General features: G+C 55.5%; 1 protein-coding gene across 5 annotated transcripts in view; it reads right to left on the reverse strand.

Moving 5' to 3' along the window:
- The window catches only part of RGS3 (regulator of G protein signaling 3), a 118,809-nt gene that overhangs the window by 52,265 nt on the left and 51,193 nt on the right, over positions 1-15,351 (reverse strand). For all 5 annotated transcript variants that reach the window (XM_073876498.1, XM_025888642.2, XM_073876499.1 and 2 more), the window contains 3 exons: positions 13,955-14,066; positions 7,889-7,932; positions 1,175-1,297 (listed from right to left, as the gene is read on the reverse strand). In XM_073876498.1, the coding sequence (XP_073732599.1) occupies positions 1,175-1,297; positions 7,889-7,932; positions 13,955-14,066 (279 nt within the window). The remainder of the gene's footprint in view (positions 1-1,174; positions 1,298-7,888; positions 7,933-13,954; positions 14,067-15,351) is intronic.

The following is a 15,351-nucleotide window of genomic DNA, read 5'->3' on the forward strand; positions in this document are numbered from 1 at the left end:
GCCGTGAACTGCGTAGGCACCATCTCATTTAACTCTCCTGGCAACACTTTGGAGGAGGAACTGTTGTTCCCAGACGGAGGCACCAAAGCACTGAGTAGTCGAGTGACTTGCCCAAGGTCACACCGCCAGTCATGGGTAGAGTGTGAGTCAAAGTCCGTGCCCTTCCCGCTCTCCCCCTTCATCAAAGTTACTCTTGCCTCTGGCTAGTATAAAACAAAATAACTTTCCAGTCTGAGATTACAGGAGCCTCAGCCTGTTACTCCCTTCCTTCGGGACTAGCTGCGGGGCTGCTATCTACCACCACAGCTCCAGAGGAGGCTGTCCCCGCAGCCCACCGTATGCCTCCCGAACGCACGGGAAGAAGAAACAGGCCGGCAAGTTTACCGGCTGCCACTCGCTTTCATTCATCCTCTCCCCCGAGCCAGCAGACCAACCACTCAGATCCTCCTGCAGCCAACCAGACCAAACCCCCAAATGGCCAACACTTTCACCAAAGAGAAGCCCCCCGCGTGACTCACAAATGGGAACTACAGCTGGGCCCGGTGGCTGGCATCCAGCTGACAAAGGGGAAGGCCGTGATCCGGCCCCTGTCCCGTCCCCTCCACAGGCACCGGACCAGCTCTGGGGCGCCCATCGCAGGTCAGCCTCAGCTGGGAGGCTCTAATTTTCCCTGATTCTCCAGCTGGCCGGCCCCCAGTCCCCAGCAAACTCCACTTGGCTCCACTTGGCTGTGGCCTGCAGCGAACTAGAAACAGCTTCCGCCACAGACATCGCCTCCCAACGATGCCGGCCCTCGGCCAGTGTTAAACGCCCGTGCGCTACCCCTGGGCATGACCTACCCCATGGCAGAGGGGGACTCCATGCCAGGCAGCAGCAGCGGGCCAACCCAGACTGGACCTGGCCAGAGGCAAACCATCGAACAGAGCCAAGAAGCGATGGCCATGCTCCCTTGGGCTCCGTCGCTCTATCTGAGCCATGCAAAACCCACTCGGTAGACCCTGTGAGACGCCAAGGGGGAGAGACACTCAAGCACGGGCCTCCCTGCCAAGAGCTTGTTGCTCAGATCCAAGTCCTAAGCTGGAGCTGCTCCCGAGCTCAATTCGGAGGCTTGCGAGTCCGGGCTGGGGCGGGGAAGCCAGGCAGCCAGGGCGGCGGCCACCGGCGAGGCCCTTACCTTGCTCTCCGGGGGCGAAGCCATCAGCTGTTGCTGCTTAGCGATGTTCTCCGACAGGCACCAGCACACTCTCTTCTTCTGCTCCTGCGAGTGCGCTTCCAAAGTGAATAAGCACTCTGCCTTCTGACGTCAGGGAAAACAGAGGAGAGGATGGTCAGGGCTGCTCCCTGGTTCAGGGGGCTCCCAGGCCCAAGCCCATCCCTGGGCTCCAGAGGGTGAGGCTGCAGCGGGGTGGGGGGGGGGGGGGCCCCGCAAAAAGCCCAAAATGCAAACAAACCCCAAGAGACATAGGGGCAGCCAGGGGAGCAGGGAAGCCGGTTCAGGGGCCGGCTGGCAAGTGAGCGCGGGGGGCCCAGGGGCGGGGGTGGGGGAGGGGGGAGGGTTAGCTCCCAGCACAGTGGAGGCCTGTGGAGAGCCACAGGACAGAAATGGTGAGGTCACCCCCGGGGACAGGCAGCACAAGGCGGCAGCTGCAAGAGCACATGGGGGAACCCAGAGGGCCAAGGTCTCCAGCCGGCTGGTGCTCTGTGGAGCCAGGACCCCTCCCCCTGCTCACAGAGCCCCCCTCCCCCGACCTGGGCACACGATCTGATCACAAGGCCAAGGTTAGATGGGCAGCTGGACAGACATACCAACAGAACTCAAACAGAAACTCAGGTCCCTTCTGAAAGTCTCATGTGGGTGTAGTCACGGGGCCCCTACAGGCACACGCGTGCCTGGCACCAGAGCTGGGTCCGACCCGGGCTCCTCAGCTCAGCCAAGTGCAAGGACAGGCTTCAGCACTGGCACTGCTGTCATTCCCATCTCGCTTTGCCATCTAACCTCGTTAAGTGCAGTCTCGTCCCCCCCAGCTAGACTAGAAAATCCTTCCAGGAAGGCCTTTCCCATCTTGGCCCAGCACAGTACTGGGCAAGTAATGGCCTCGGTAAGCTCCAGGAGGGACTTCTGGGATGAGGTCAAAGCCAGGCCAGCTTTGGCACAAGCATCAGCGCGCTGCCGAGACCCAGGGAGGCGGCCCCGGGGAGTTGGAGTGTGCTGGGGGGAGGGGCGGGGGGGGCGGTCGAGCACGCCCAGGGCTATCATCCACTCTAGAACACTCTGGTCAGGGGACTGCAGGCTCTTTCCGACTCCGCTGGAATTTGATTATAACCTCACAGGGCTGCGATTACATGAGCTCAGCCAGGGAGCTGAGAGCATGAGCTGGATGGCTTGGAACAGAGAACAAGACAGTGTTTCTATGCAGTCCTTCCTCGTTTTGCAGTTGGACAGGCCTGGCTCGAATCCCAGCTTTGCCACTTCCTAGCTGTGCACCTTAGGAAAGCCTGTCGAATGGGAATGGGAATGACATCACCCCCTCTCAGAGCTCGTGAGCCAGTAAGTCACGAGAACAATCGGAGTCCTCGACAGACAGCAGCTACCGTTGTTACTGCTTCGTACTTCGCTCATTTAATAAATATTTATTGAGCGCCTGCTACATGTCAGGGACTGTTCTAGCTTCTGGGGGTGAAGAAGCAAATAAGAGAGACTGAGCTCTGGCCCTCAGGTCGGGGAAGAGACAATAAACCAAGAAACAATGAAATAATATCATTACCAATTGGGAAAAGGCCAAAAGGGAGAGGTCCTGTCTGAGCCTGGTGGTCAGAGAAGGCCTCTCCGCAGGGGCAGCATTCGGGCGAAGGCCTGAACAATAAAGGCCAGCAAGGCAAGTGCTTGGGAGAAACTGTTCCAGGCAGAAGGAACAGCACATGTGAGGGCTCTGAGCTGAGATGGTTACCAGCATCATCAACTAGCATGTGGGGACATTCTCTATTCTGCCATCCCCCAGAACCCTACGGGATGCCACCCTTCAGGGCGGGGCCAGCTCCCCTGCTAAGTGTTCCCAAGCGTGCCAGCCACTCTTCTCCTGCCCCGAAGTGCTGAGAAGCTGATCTTCCTAAAAGCATCACAGGAGAGAGGGAAGAAATTGCCTCCCCTTGGCTTCAGGGAACTGGGCGGATATGGGGAGGCAATCCTCCCACTTAACAACAGATTCCCTCCACTTCTCAGAACTCCCAGCCTGCTGCAGGGGAAGGACAGGCCCAGCAAAAAAAGACCCAGATTCCCCGGAGGGAAGCCAGGTAGGGCAGGAGCTGACCAGAGGGCCCTGGGCTCCCTGTCTCATCATGTTCCCCTGCCAGGTGAGGAGAGAGGCAAAGACCATGGTCCCTTCCAGCTTGGAAAGGCCATCTCTCCACAAAGCTGGCCCTGTCTCTACCTAGCTCTTTGGGCTTCATCAAATCCCTTAATCTCCTGGAGCCAAACCTCCCTTTTTCTTTCTGTGCCAAAGCGAATTCTGCCTTAATAATAATTCCTTTTATCTAATTACCCATTTTAAAGAGCACTTTCCTACCCATGCTCTCATTTTGTTCCTGACAATTGCATGAAGAGGTAGGGAGGTTCTTAGATGGTTACTCCCAATTCAAGGAAGGGGAAAACCAAGGCTCCGAGTGGCCAAGGGCCTCTTCCAGCTCTTATTGCTAGTGAGCAGCAGAAGGAAGGCTCAAAGCCTTGCAGAAACACCTGTTGAGATTTCATCCCCCAAACCTGAGTGGCCCCAGGAGGCCCTGGCTGGGCTGCCGCCGGCTGGCAGAAATGCTCTCCCTTGCAGACTGGGCCCAAAGCGACCAGAGCACGAAAGCCTTCGAAAAGCCCAGTCAGCCAGCGGCTCGGAGGGCAGCCACAGAGCTCACTGGTAATGTCTTGTACTACTCAGCACTGCTCTGAGCTCTAGGATGGTGGCCCCCTCCTCACAGTTACAGGGCTACCAGCATCCTCATCTTGAGACAACCCCCCCCCCACATGCTGTACCCCGCACAGCGCTAAGCACCTCACCAGTGGGGTCTCGGTACTTCTTCCAACAACCTCGAAAGGTAGAAGCTGTGATTATCTCCATTTTACTGACACCCATAAGAACCACTTCCTCTCCCCTGCCCTGTGGATAATTTCTTTTTAGAAAATCATATTTCTCTCTGCCTGGGATGGTGACCGTATGACCTGTCTCAACAACAGAGTTCAGGGCTGAGTCTCTGGCTCTGACAGCTTGAAGCAGAAAGCCCCATAATGCTAGGGAATCCAGAAGCCTTTTGAGCTACCAAAGACCGAAACCCAGGCCTGGCCCCGGGCCAGGGGTTGGCTGTCTTAGATGGGCAAACATTTTGGGGAGGTCCTTGCTCCCCAGGCTCCTTTCTAGGAGATTTTGGAGGCTGGTCTGGTGAAGAGAGAAAGCACAGAACCAACTCTCTCCAGGGGAGCTGAACTCCCATCTGCACACATCTGTCCCAATCAGGGACCCCATTGCCTGCCTGACTGCTCTACATATGAAGGGTCTCTCTTAATCCCCCGCGTGATCTAACTCACTGGTTTCAATGCCGTTGCACACCGTGCCCTCCTACCAGGATCCAGGGCTGAGGCTGTGAGCAGCCTTGAAGGCATCCTCACGTAACTCACCCAGAGACAGGGCTCCTGATGGGGCAGCACTGGGCCGGGCCCTCTGCATTCAAACATGAGCATCCTCAAATCCAACCAGAAACCCAGGTCCTCCTGGCCTCTTTAAACCCCCAACTTGCCTCACCTCCTTGTTCTTAAATTAGTATTATCTTTGTAGGAACCAAAACCCCTTCTGCTACTGTTTGTTCACTCGCCTTGACAAACCTCTCCTTTAATTCTAACGACCTGATGACACAGGTAGGAAGGAAAGGCACAGCCGTTTAACCATTTTCCAGATGAGAATGCTGGGGCTTGGAACGCTAAGTCAGCAGCCCCAGGAGACCTCAGGAAAGGAGAGTCAAGTCTGTCTTCTGCCTCCTCCAGAGCCTGTAATCTTTACCACATTTGTATAACTCCATACGTACATTACAAGGAGCATGAGATATTCCTCTTAGCTTTCTTTTTAAAAGGTCAATAAATCACTGGTGATGTCTCTAATGGAGAATAAATGAATATGAGAAGCTCTCCCCCCCCGTTATGAAGCTGACAATCATAATAACTCCTATTTATGGAACACTTACCACGTGCCAGGCTCTGTGCTAAGTGCTTTGGTCAGGGTATCTTATTGAATCTCATTTAATCATTACGACAGCCCTGCCAGGTAGGCCCCATCAGCCTTGTTTCAGAGAGGAGTATGTGACTTGCCCAGACCTCTCAGTCAGGAAATGGCAGAGCTAAGATTCAAGTCTAGGTCTTCCTAACCCCAAAGCGCAAACTCTTCAATGAATGGAGCGCAGGATCACAGATTCTAAGAGACTGGTCCTTGACCAACATGCACTTTCGTCCCAGGGACCCGGTGCTCTCGAGCCAGGAGGGGGCTGCATCTGCCCCTGGGCTCCCAGGGGCTGAGGGCTACCTGTCCCGGAGAACAGAGACTCCAGGGCTGAGCACTATTCAGGACAATCCCACCCAGGACCTACTGCTGGGAAACACCCAAAGCTGGGGCCGCCCAGCTAACTGAGGCCTTCTGAATGCAGTGGAAAAATCCCTCAAACTCCTGACTCTCTTGCCCCACTTTCTTTTTTGGGTGCCACCTGCATGTTAGACAATGAAGATATACCACTTGTCAGAAGGTCCCGTGAAGGGCGTCTGGGTGGCTCAGTCGTTAGGGTGGCTCAGGTCATGATCCCAGGGTCCTGGGATCAAGCCCCGCATCAGGCTCCTTGCTCAGCGGGGAGTCCGGTTCTCCCTCTCCTTCTGCCCCTGCTTGTGTCCCCTCTCTGTGTCTCTCTCTGTCGAATGAATAAATAAAATCTTTAAAAAAAAAAAAAAAAAAAAAAGGTCCCATGAAGATGTGAGTTTGGGGTTCCCTGTGGGATCCAAGACCGTCGTGTGGAGCCTCTGTGGGGCTGCAGAGCAAGCAGGCACCCTGGCTTCCCGTTACAGACGTGCCTCTCCCCACAGCCTCTTAGGAGAAAAGAGAGGCCTGTGGCTGCCTGTGAGCTCCCATCTCCCAGCCCCTTTGGATCAGAACTCCTGGCACTTTAACTGAAATAAAAGGCCCTGGATCAATATCCCTTCAGCAATCTTTGGAGAGTGGGGGAGGTCACAGCTCCCTGGAAGCCAATAAGCAGAAGTGCTTTTCTCTGGGCCAAACAGACCAACCCAGCCGGAAGCTCTCCTGGCATTAAAGAACGTGGAGCTTCATCTCAGGCTCTGCCCGTTCACAGCTGCCGGGCTGTTTGCCGGGCCCTGTGGAACTGAGTCCCCACGGGTTCTGGAGGGCCTCTGACAACTGCTTCCCGGGCCTGGTGAGGTGTGACGACACGGGGGAAGACATTCGATGCCCTCCTGGCCCTCAGGTCGCCACTGGAGGCAGCCAAGGTGCCCAGCTCAGCTCCAACAATGTCCGCTGCCCTTTGGAACCCTCTGCCCTCCCATCAAGGTAACTGGTCAACTCTGTGTTCTCCCCCAGCTGTCTGTTCCCCCCAGGGGACTCGCTCGGAGGCCTGCACCTCGTTTCATAGCCAGGAACCAAAGGAATGATTTTCAATCACAAGCGACATACACACTCCTTCCTCTCAGCGGGCTAGTGTGTAGACCGTGCCCTACCCAGAGCATCTTGTCCCACAAGACTGGCTGGTTCCCGGAACTGTTAGGAGGGACAGACATAAGCAGAAGCAGGGGACACGAACGGGTCTAATGAATCCTTGCTTGGAACAGATACTGTGCCAAGGAGATACTCTCCTATGAGCAGAAGACACAAGATGGGGAACAGAAAATTTGCTGAAAATTTAAGAGTTTGTATGGCTCCGTGGTTCTCAACTTTTTCATCACCCCAGACTTCTGTGATCAAACCCCTGGTCTGATGATATTGTATCTCCCAAACCTTATCAAGCAGTAAGATGTTTGCCTGATTTTGTTCAGCAAAGGCATAGCACTGCCCGTATGTGCTTCTGATCAGACCGAGAAAACCAGGAATACAATCACACTGAGTGGGCATCATTCTAGCCCAAAACACACACACTTAATGTTTTCTTTAGCCTGTGTTAGTGGGCCCAGGTAAAGGTGCAATTACCTTCAGGCCCTTTAAAATACTGACAAGATTCTGCAGGAGGGGTCATGGGTGGGACTTCCTGGAAAAAGAGGAAGAAAGAGGCAGGCACAAGAATCAGGGCAATCTCCAGAAGAAAGACTGCCAACCAAGTAAATAAGGTGAGGCACGGCTGTCAGGCCACACCCTCACTATGCCTCCTGCAGGTGCCGGAGACCAGGGGTTCCCGAGTAGGGGATCACAATGTCCTTCTGTCCTCTCTAGCCACTTCTTTAAAAAAAAAAAAAAAAAAAAAAATTTTTATTTATTTATTTATTTATTTATTTGACACAGAGAGAGCACAAGCAGGGGGAACGGCAGGCAGAGGGAGAAGCAGGCTCCCCGCTGAGCAGGGAGCCCCATGCGGGACTCGGTCCCAGGACCCCAGAATCATGACTTGAACCAAAGGCAGACGCTTCACTGACTGAGCCACCCGGGTACCCCCCTTCTAGGCACTTCTGCGTCCCCTGCTCCTCCACACAGAGGTGAGAGGCACCGAGGCAGGGACTGCTGTCCCCATTCCACAAGGGCGGGAGCCCGGCCCAGGACCACGGTATGAGCCTGGCCCCAGAGCCCTGGACTAGACCAGGACCAATGTCTTCCCACTAGCACCAGGCCACAGAGCTCTCTCTTCAGATCCAGAGGCAAGGACTCACCTCTGCTAGATACAGCACACAGAATTTCAGGTCTTCTGAAGAACCTTGGAGGGAACAGAAAGTAAGACTTGTGTTAGGGTTGGCTCCAGAGTCTAAGCAGCTTGCCCCAGCACTGCCAACTGCCTCACCCAGAAGCCAGTATGTGGTACCTCCTGGAAAAAGAGGAAGAAAGAGGCAGGCACAGGGGAAGGGAAATCTCTGGAGGAAAGCCTACTTAGTAACTAAGCAGATGGAGACACGGGCGTAAGGCTTTGGCCCACAGGTCAGCGTCACCCAAGGAAAGCTATGGTCCCACTCCCATGGCAGATGGCCAGAAGCACCTCTGGGCATCAAACGGCCAGGGGCAGGGAGCTGTCATCCATCTCAGAAGGCCTCCATCTTTCCATGCTCCCTGACATGAGGGACACGGAGGGACACGGAGGTAGCACACGTCTGGGTTTTCCTTTAAATGCTCCCAACTGCCTTCGCCATTTTGAAGTTCAACAAGGAGCCACTTACTTGCTGGATGGACCTAGGAATGTGTGGGCTATGCAGCAAGATCCCCAGTCATGGGCTGGATGGTGCCCACAGATGGCTTCCCAGCCCGGGCCCAGCCCCTTGGTGTGTCTTCCTAGGGCCCTGGTCTCAAATCCCAAATTCACCCCTTCTCCACCTCTCCGCCAGGGAGGCAGCTGGAAGGGAGCGTCGGGCTCCCCGCTCCTCCAGCAGAGGAGTGAAGGCAGAATAGCTACAGAAGCTATATTTGGTCAGACTGCTTCAGAAAGACCAAGACCAAGAGAGGACCCCTGGCTGCTGGGGAAGGCTTCTTGCAGGAGGATCCTCTGGAACATGAATGCAAGATGGGAAGAAAGGACACTTCCAGGAGGTGGGAAGAGCACAGGCAAAGGCAGGGAGGTGCAGAAGCACAAGGTGTGGTTCGAGGGCTAGCAAGCGTGCAGAAGCCCTGCCCCTTCCCTGACCATCGAGGGCTGCTCCTCAGAACCTGGCATCCCTCCCCACTGGGCCTCATTCTTCTGGGCACAGACCAGGGATGGTCTGTGCCTGAATTTCAAGCAGTTGACCTCACTGGGCAGATTACCAGTCCTTTCCGAGAGAAACAACCACACCACCTGCAGAAAACCACACACATTTACTGTGCCATGTGCTGTCCGCGTATAAGCTCAACCCTTCCAATAACCCCTAGGACTCAGGGGCTATTATCATCCATGATTCATGTGAGGAAACTGGGGCTCAACACACATTTGAATCAAAGAAATTGTCCAATAAGCCAAAATGAGTTGCAAAGTAAAGGTGACAAAGTAACAGAGACAATGGGTCAAGCCAATTCCTAAGAAAAGTTGTGAGTGAAGGCCCTCATGTGGGTGAAGGCCAGCGCCCCACTTCCCCCCCACCGGGCCCCCGCCCCGAAGCAAGCATGTGGGCAGTTCCCTAGGCAAAACAAGGGCCAGGGGTGCCAGCAAGATCCAGAGAAAAATAGGCCAGTAGTAAGTGGGGGGTTCACTCTGGACTTAGAAGAAATCCTTCTACTTCTCCCCACCTACAGGAGGGTTGGGAGGGAGAGGGTCCCACCTAAGAAGTCCATCGTGTTTGAGAAACCTCTCGTTTGGAAGCTTCTGCCAACTCCCTGCCTTGCTGAGGGTGGAGACAAGGGGAGGTGGTTTCTTTTGTTTAAGAAAACATACTGGATGTCTCCTTGACTTTCCAGAAGCAGATCTTAGTGCCAAGGGAGAAACAAAAAGATCTATGTAAGAAAATAACAGAAATGTGGGTTTTAGAAACTGGCAGTGGGAGAAAAGGAGGCTCTAGAAGGGAGGGGAAAACCAAGGAGTGGGAAGCCTCAGGGAGACAGGAGGCCGAGGTTGGGGGAAACTCAGCCTATGACATATTCCCGATGGCAGGGGGTGGTTGACGATTGCTTGACAACTTTCCTGGGCTGTGACACCCCCCCCCCGCCACCACCCTCCCACATTAACCCTAACCGCCCCCCTCCCCAATCTGCTCCACGTCACAGCCTTGTGCTGGCAGTACTTTGAGAGAAGGACGGAATGGGGGCAGTGCTCAGCATGGCTCAGAGCCTCATAAAGGGACAGCAAGCCCTGGGAGCCCAGGGTGCCAGGCAGGAGCCACGGCTGCTGAACAACCGGCTGCAAGGTGGCTGACCCAGGCGAGCAACCTCACCCCCTCAGAAACCCTTCTGGGACATTAGACTGGGCTCTGGGCTTTCCAGAGTGTGGAAACAGGGGGTGAGTAAAAAGGGACATGGAGGCAGCACACATTTGGGTTTTCCATCCCACACTGCAACTGCCTTCCCCATTTTGAAATTCCACAGAAGTCACGGGCTCCTGGGTGAACCTTGCTTCCCACCAAGGACTGTGGGCCGTGCAGAGAGAGTCCCAGAGGCCCAGAGATGGCTTCCGTACCCAAGTCTGACCCCTCTGTCATGTTCCCAGAGCCCTCTCCAGCCTGGCCTGAGGTCCCAAACTCAGCCATTGGCCAAGCCCTCCCTACGCTGTGTGACAAGCCAGGGGGCATGTTGTTCCTGTTTTTCAGTTGTAGAAACTGAGACCCCGGGAGAGAAAACAACCTGTACAGGCATGCCGTGAGTGAGGGGCAGCGCTGAGATTTGAAACCAGGATGGCTGCCTCTAAAGCCCGTGTTCTGACCACCGGCTCCCATTTCTGCACCCCCCCTCCCCACCACACACACCGGTTTCTGAATCTGCACGCTGCCAGACTTGGCACTCCCACTCTAGAGGTGGGAACGTGTCTCTCCCCCTGCTATCGCCCTGGCAGCCAGTGCTCAGGTGGGCTCTGAGGATGTACTCAGCAAATGTCAACTGACAAAATTTAAGTCCAAGCATTCCAGCAGCTGGGACCTAAGCCACTGAGTTTCCAAGACTGGGCACCTGGCTCCCCGGGGTGGATGGAGAGCCCAAGAATCAGCTGGACATTTCCAGGCCATCCTGAGAGACCAGAGCAGGCCAGGAAGACACCCTATGGGCAGGATGCTGGCCGCCTGGGAGGGAGAAACACAAAGACCAGCAAAGCCAGGGGGTGGCAGAGACAGGAAGAGGCCACAATGGGCCCCGGATGACCGGAGATGTTCCAATTGTTAGTGCGAGCTCTCCGCGTGTTCCCATTACGCTGCCATTCAGACCTGCTAAAGCTGGGGGGATGCCGGGCAGGAGGAGGGCCAGCAAGGTTTACGTGGCCACCACCGGCTGGGAGCCGTGGAAAAGGGTGCTTCCAGCCCCCAAGCTGGGCAGCGCTTCTAGTCTCCTTCGGTCAGTCATGCAGTCATTCAGCCAACCAACATTCACTGGGCACCCGCAATGTTCTGTGCCTCATGCAAGGCCCCGGAGGACGCTTGGCCAGAGAGCTAAGCTCCATTCAGGCAAGTCACACACGGGAGTCATCAGTCCCCGGGTGAGGTAGATTCTCTCCTGCTGGGAGACAAGCCCTCACCAGCCCCAGCCCACAGGAAAGGCCGCGTGTGCCCCTCGCTCCCATCTTCTCTACCCCAAACGGAACTTTCCAAACATGCTGACTTGGAAGGGACACACCTGAGAGGCACAAGCAACATTCATCAGAGCCCATTCTGCCAAGAGAAGCTTCAGTTGAGGCCCCACATGGATCCCTTAAAAGCCTCATTCAGGCCCTCGCTGCCACAGCAGGCGTCTGGAGGTGCCAGGGAGACGGGCCGGAAGCTGGGCACCAGGACTCAGGACACTGGGTCCCACAGTTCCAACTCCCGACTGCAGGAGAAGGGGACATGGGACTTCTACAAACCCCAAGACCCACAAGCCTGTCTCAGGGGAGTGGAGGCAGGGGAGGAAGCAGAGGCCCTACTGATGCCTGGAGGAAAACCTAAGGGATGGGACATGCACCTGAGTGCTCAGTGTCACTGAGCCACGTCCCTGGGGAGCCATGTTCACTGTTTGCTGGCTGACACTGCCGGGGAAGGGCAAGACAACACATCTGCACCAAACCGTCCCAGCAAGTCCAGGTTACGTGCATACTCGCATACACACACCCCCACACTCAAGCCAACCCCGTAGGCTCAGATGGCTGTGGTCATCTCTCCTGAGGCGTGCTGGCCTTGGCCACCCTCAGCCCACCATCTGCAGGGAGAGGATGTGGTCTCCAGCTCAGGAAGCCATGCCTGCACAAGGCTGCTGCTCACATGAGCTCAGCATCTGGAAGGTTTCTCTGCAACACCTCAGGCCCCACACCAGCCACTCTGACCAGCCGCCACCCAGTGGAAGATGGAGCTCATACTGACTCTAACTTCAAGGCTTGGGTCTGAGGGCTCCAGGAGGGGAAGATCCAACCAGTTCCCAGCCGAGCCCCCCACCCCACCCCAAGGAGTAGAAGTAGGACATTTGGGCCCTGTCCCGCATCTCACGAACCTCAGGCTCCGTGTGGGGATGTCCGGGTTGGGAAAAAACATGAAGGGCTGGCCCAACCTGTCTTTCACAGTCCGAGACACCAGAGCCCAGATAATGGAGAGGGCCAGCTAAAGTCACACCGGCTCTCCAGGCCCAGACCCCAAACTCCCAGCTACTACCCTCAGCTCTTCTACTGCCCTCTTCTCTCCCACCCCAACCCCCTCTACAAAGCACAACCAGTTTGAGCCCCTCTTCTCTGTCCTCCCTCCTTCTAGCAGGAGGCTGAGCAGATGAGGGTTCTGGGCTTGTGGCCCCAGACCTGAGTGATGAACATGATGAGCACAACTGAGTAAGGGTTCGGTTCCCATAATCAGTCAACACATATTACCGATCACCCCACCCCTGCCTGGGTCCTGAGTGTCTAAGCTGGGGTGGGCAGGCCCACAGAGGAAGGGGCTACACAGTGTGAGTGTGTGTGTGAGCAGGTGTGCAGGGGCGTGGCAGGGAGAGGAGAACGGGGCTGCAGGGGAAGCTGGGTCTGAGGGAAACCGGGAGGGGCAGGGAAGCCCAGGGTAGAGTCTGCTGTAGCTCTCATCTGCCCCCTCCTGTGGGCACCGGGGAGCCAGGGTCAGAGCTGAATCTGCTCAGAGGGGCTGCTCCCCGCCACCCTGAGGGAGGGGCCGGCCCCCAGACAGGTGACTTGCTTTTTCCCCTCAGGGGCCGCCCTGGTCAGTGGGCAGGAGAAAGTTCGAGGCAGAGAAGGAGAAGTTGTAAGTGACTTCCTGTGGGGCAGCCAGAGTGGAGGTTCTCACACTCCCTGGATTTCTGAGGAGGGAGCACGGCAGGGGCGCCCAACACACAGGAACGCAGGACGGGTCTGCAAACAGGCAGGAAGTTTTCCTGGAGCAAAACCCGTCAAAACAGAATTCTTTCACCGGGTAATATTTTCCTCTCTGCCCCTGTCGCCCATGCTCAAACAGATCTGTTGTTGTTTTCATAATCTGAGAGAGGAAATCAAGCCCCTTTCAGCAGAGACTTCAGGCGCCAAACCAAACCGCTCAGCAGATACTCCCAGCTGGCTTCCCGTTCCCCAGTGGCGGAGGCACCGTGGAAAGTTTGTGGGAGACACTGGCTTCAGGCTCCGCCACACAGCCGGGAGGGCCAGGAGCAGTGTGCTCGGGCCCAGGGTATGTGCGGTGAGAGGGGCGGCAGCCGGCTGGTGCGGGGCACCTGGTGTAGGCCGGTCCCTCTGCATACGACCTTACTAAATCTGCACAACCACCTACCGGGAGCCCCACTCACACGTGAGCCAACAGGCTCAAAGTGGTTGAGTAGAATGTGCCCAAGATCATAGGTGGTGAGGGGCAGGGCCAAGATCAAAACATGGGTCGCTCGGAGCCCGAAGCTCTTCCTGCTCCACTCCACCGCCTCCCTGAAATGTGTCTGGAACACGAACGTCACAGCAATGCTCAGGGCATACAGCCTAGCATGGAATGCCCGTGCCCAAGAGCCCCACGGCCCCCGGGGGGCTGGACTTGACCCGACTGCACATGCTCAGATGCCCCACTGATGGCTGGCAGCCCGGCCGCCGGAGGGGCAGAATCCAAACCAGGCAGCATGGATGTGGGCCTCGGGGCAAGCAGGCGGGAGTCCAGGGCACCTCTGGGGCACACACTTACCTTCCTGTAGCTTCACACTCTGGAGGTAGAGGGGGTTCCTCAGGACGTTGCAGCGGCCCGGCTCATCTTCCTTGGTGAAGAGCAGCAGGTCCGAGTAGGCAAAGAGTGTCACCTGCATCACGACAGAGCACACTGAACCAGCTGCTCCGCAGGCCCAGAGCCCAGGAGCCACAACCTCCCTGGGAGGTAAGGCGTCCTCGTCATGCCGGGCAGAGCGAGGATCAGACTCTCAGTGTGGCCTCCGCCAAGGACAGAGACATGATCTGCAACCAGGACTTCCCCTTTGCACTACAGTTTTCTACACCTCCACTCTTTATCACAGCGGGTGGAAGGGGGGGCCGGGGTATAGGATAAAATCCGACCCTCCCCGTCCACGGCAGGTGGCCCCTGCAGGCCTCTCCATGGCCCACCCCCAGCCAGGCCATCTTCCTGACTACACGCCCCTGGAATCTCCAGCCCAGCGCCGCTGGCTGGGCACCACCCTCGAGCTGCGGGATGTTGGCCCATTTGCTTGTATTCTCCTCTAAATGTCTGGCTGAAAGAGCACTGCCCTTGGAGTCAGAAGTCCTGACGCTTCCCACTGAGGAGCCACGAACACTTGGTTAGGGTCCCCGAACCCTCAGCTTCGGTTTTCTCGTCTGTATGGACCAGGGAGCGTCCCTGCCCAGGTCTCTCACAGGCTTCTTTCACGAGCCCCGTGTAGACTGTGAAGTGGAGCATCATGCAGTGTGAGGTCTTATTATCACACTCCTCGAGGATAATTTTAACTGCATTAATGCGTGATTGGTCTGAGAAAAAGCCAGTTACTTCCACTCCAAAACAGACATGTATGTAACTTGTATCTCTTTTATGCACTAGCTGCTCCAAAAATAAAAGGAGAACGTTATTTTTAGACATTATAGGTAAACCAACAGGCATGCTCAGCATAGTTTCATGCTAAAAAAAAAAATCCACTTGATCCCGTAATGCCACTAAAGATTACACTGTTCTTTGTTTTGTAAATCCTGCAGTGGCCCTTAGTTAAAAGCAATAAAATCCAATTTTAGATTCTCCAAAGAAAACAGAATGTTATTAATTATGTGAACTTCCCTGTGAGGTGTCAAAAACCTGACACTTCATCTCTTCTGAAGTAAGAAGAGTCAGCCAGAGGGCTTGGCGTGCACCCCCAAAGGCCACAGCAAGTGCGTGCAGGATGGTTGCTGAAGTTTCAAAAGTTAACATGGTGACATTCAGCTCTCCAACTGTTAAAGATGACCTGACAACTCCACCTCTATGAAACTGTAAGGATGTTTTTAACAGCATCTTTGTGATAAAGAAAGAAAAGAACAGAGATGTCCATCAACAGAGGATGGATAAAATAAATTATCCTATCCTCATATGGTAGAATTTTATGCAAC

Source organism: Callorhinus ursinus, unplaced genomic scaffold, assembly GCF_003265705.2.
Source record: "Callorhinus ursinus isolate GAN/ISIS: 27379988/994484 unplaced genomic scaffold, GSC_fseal_2.0 scaffold24, whole genome shotgun sequence".
In the NCBI taxonomy this organism is placed as follows: Eukaryota; Metazoa; Chordata; class Mammalia; order Carnivora; family Otariidae; genus Callorhinus; species Callorhinus ursinus.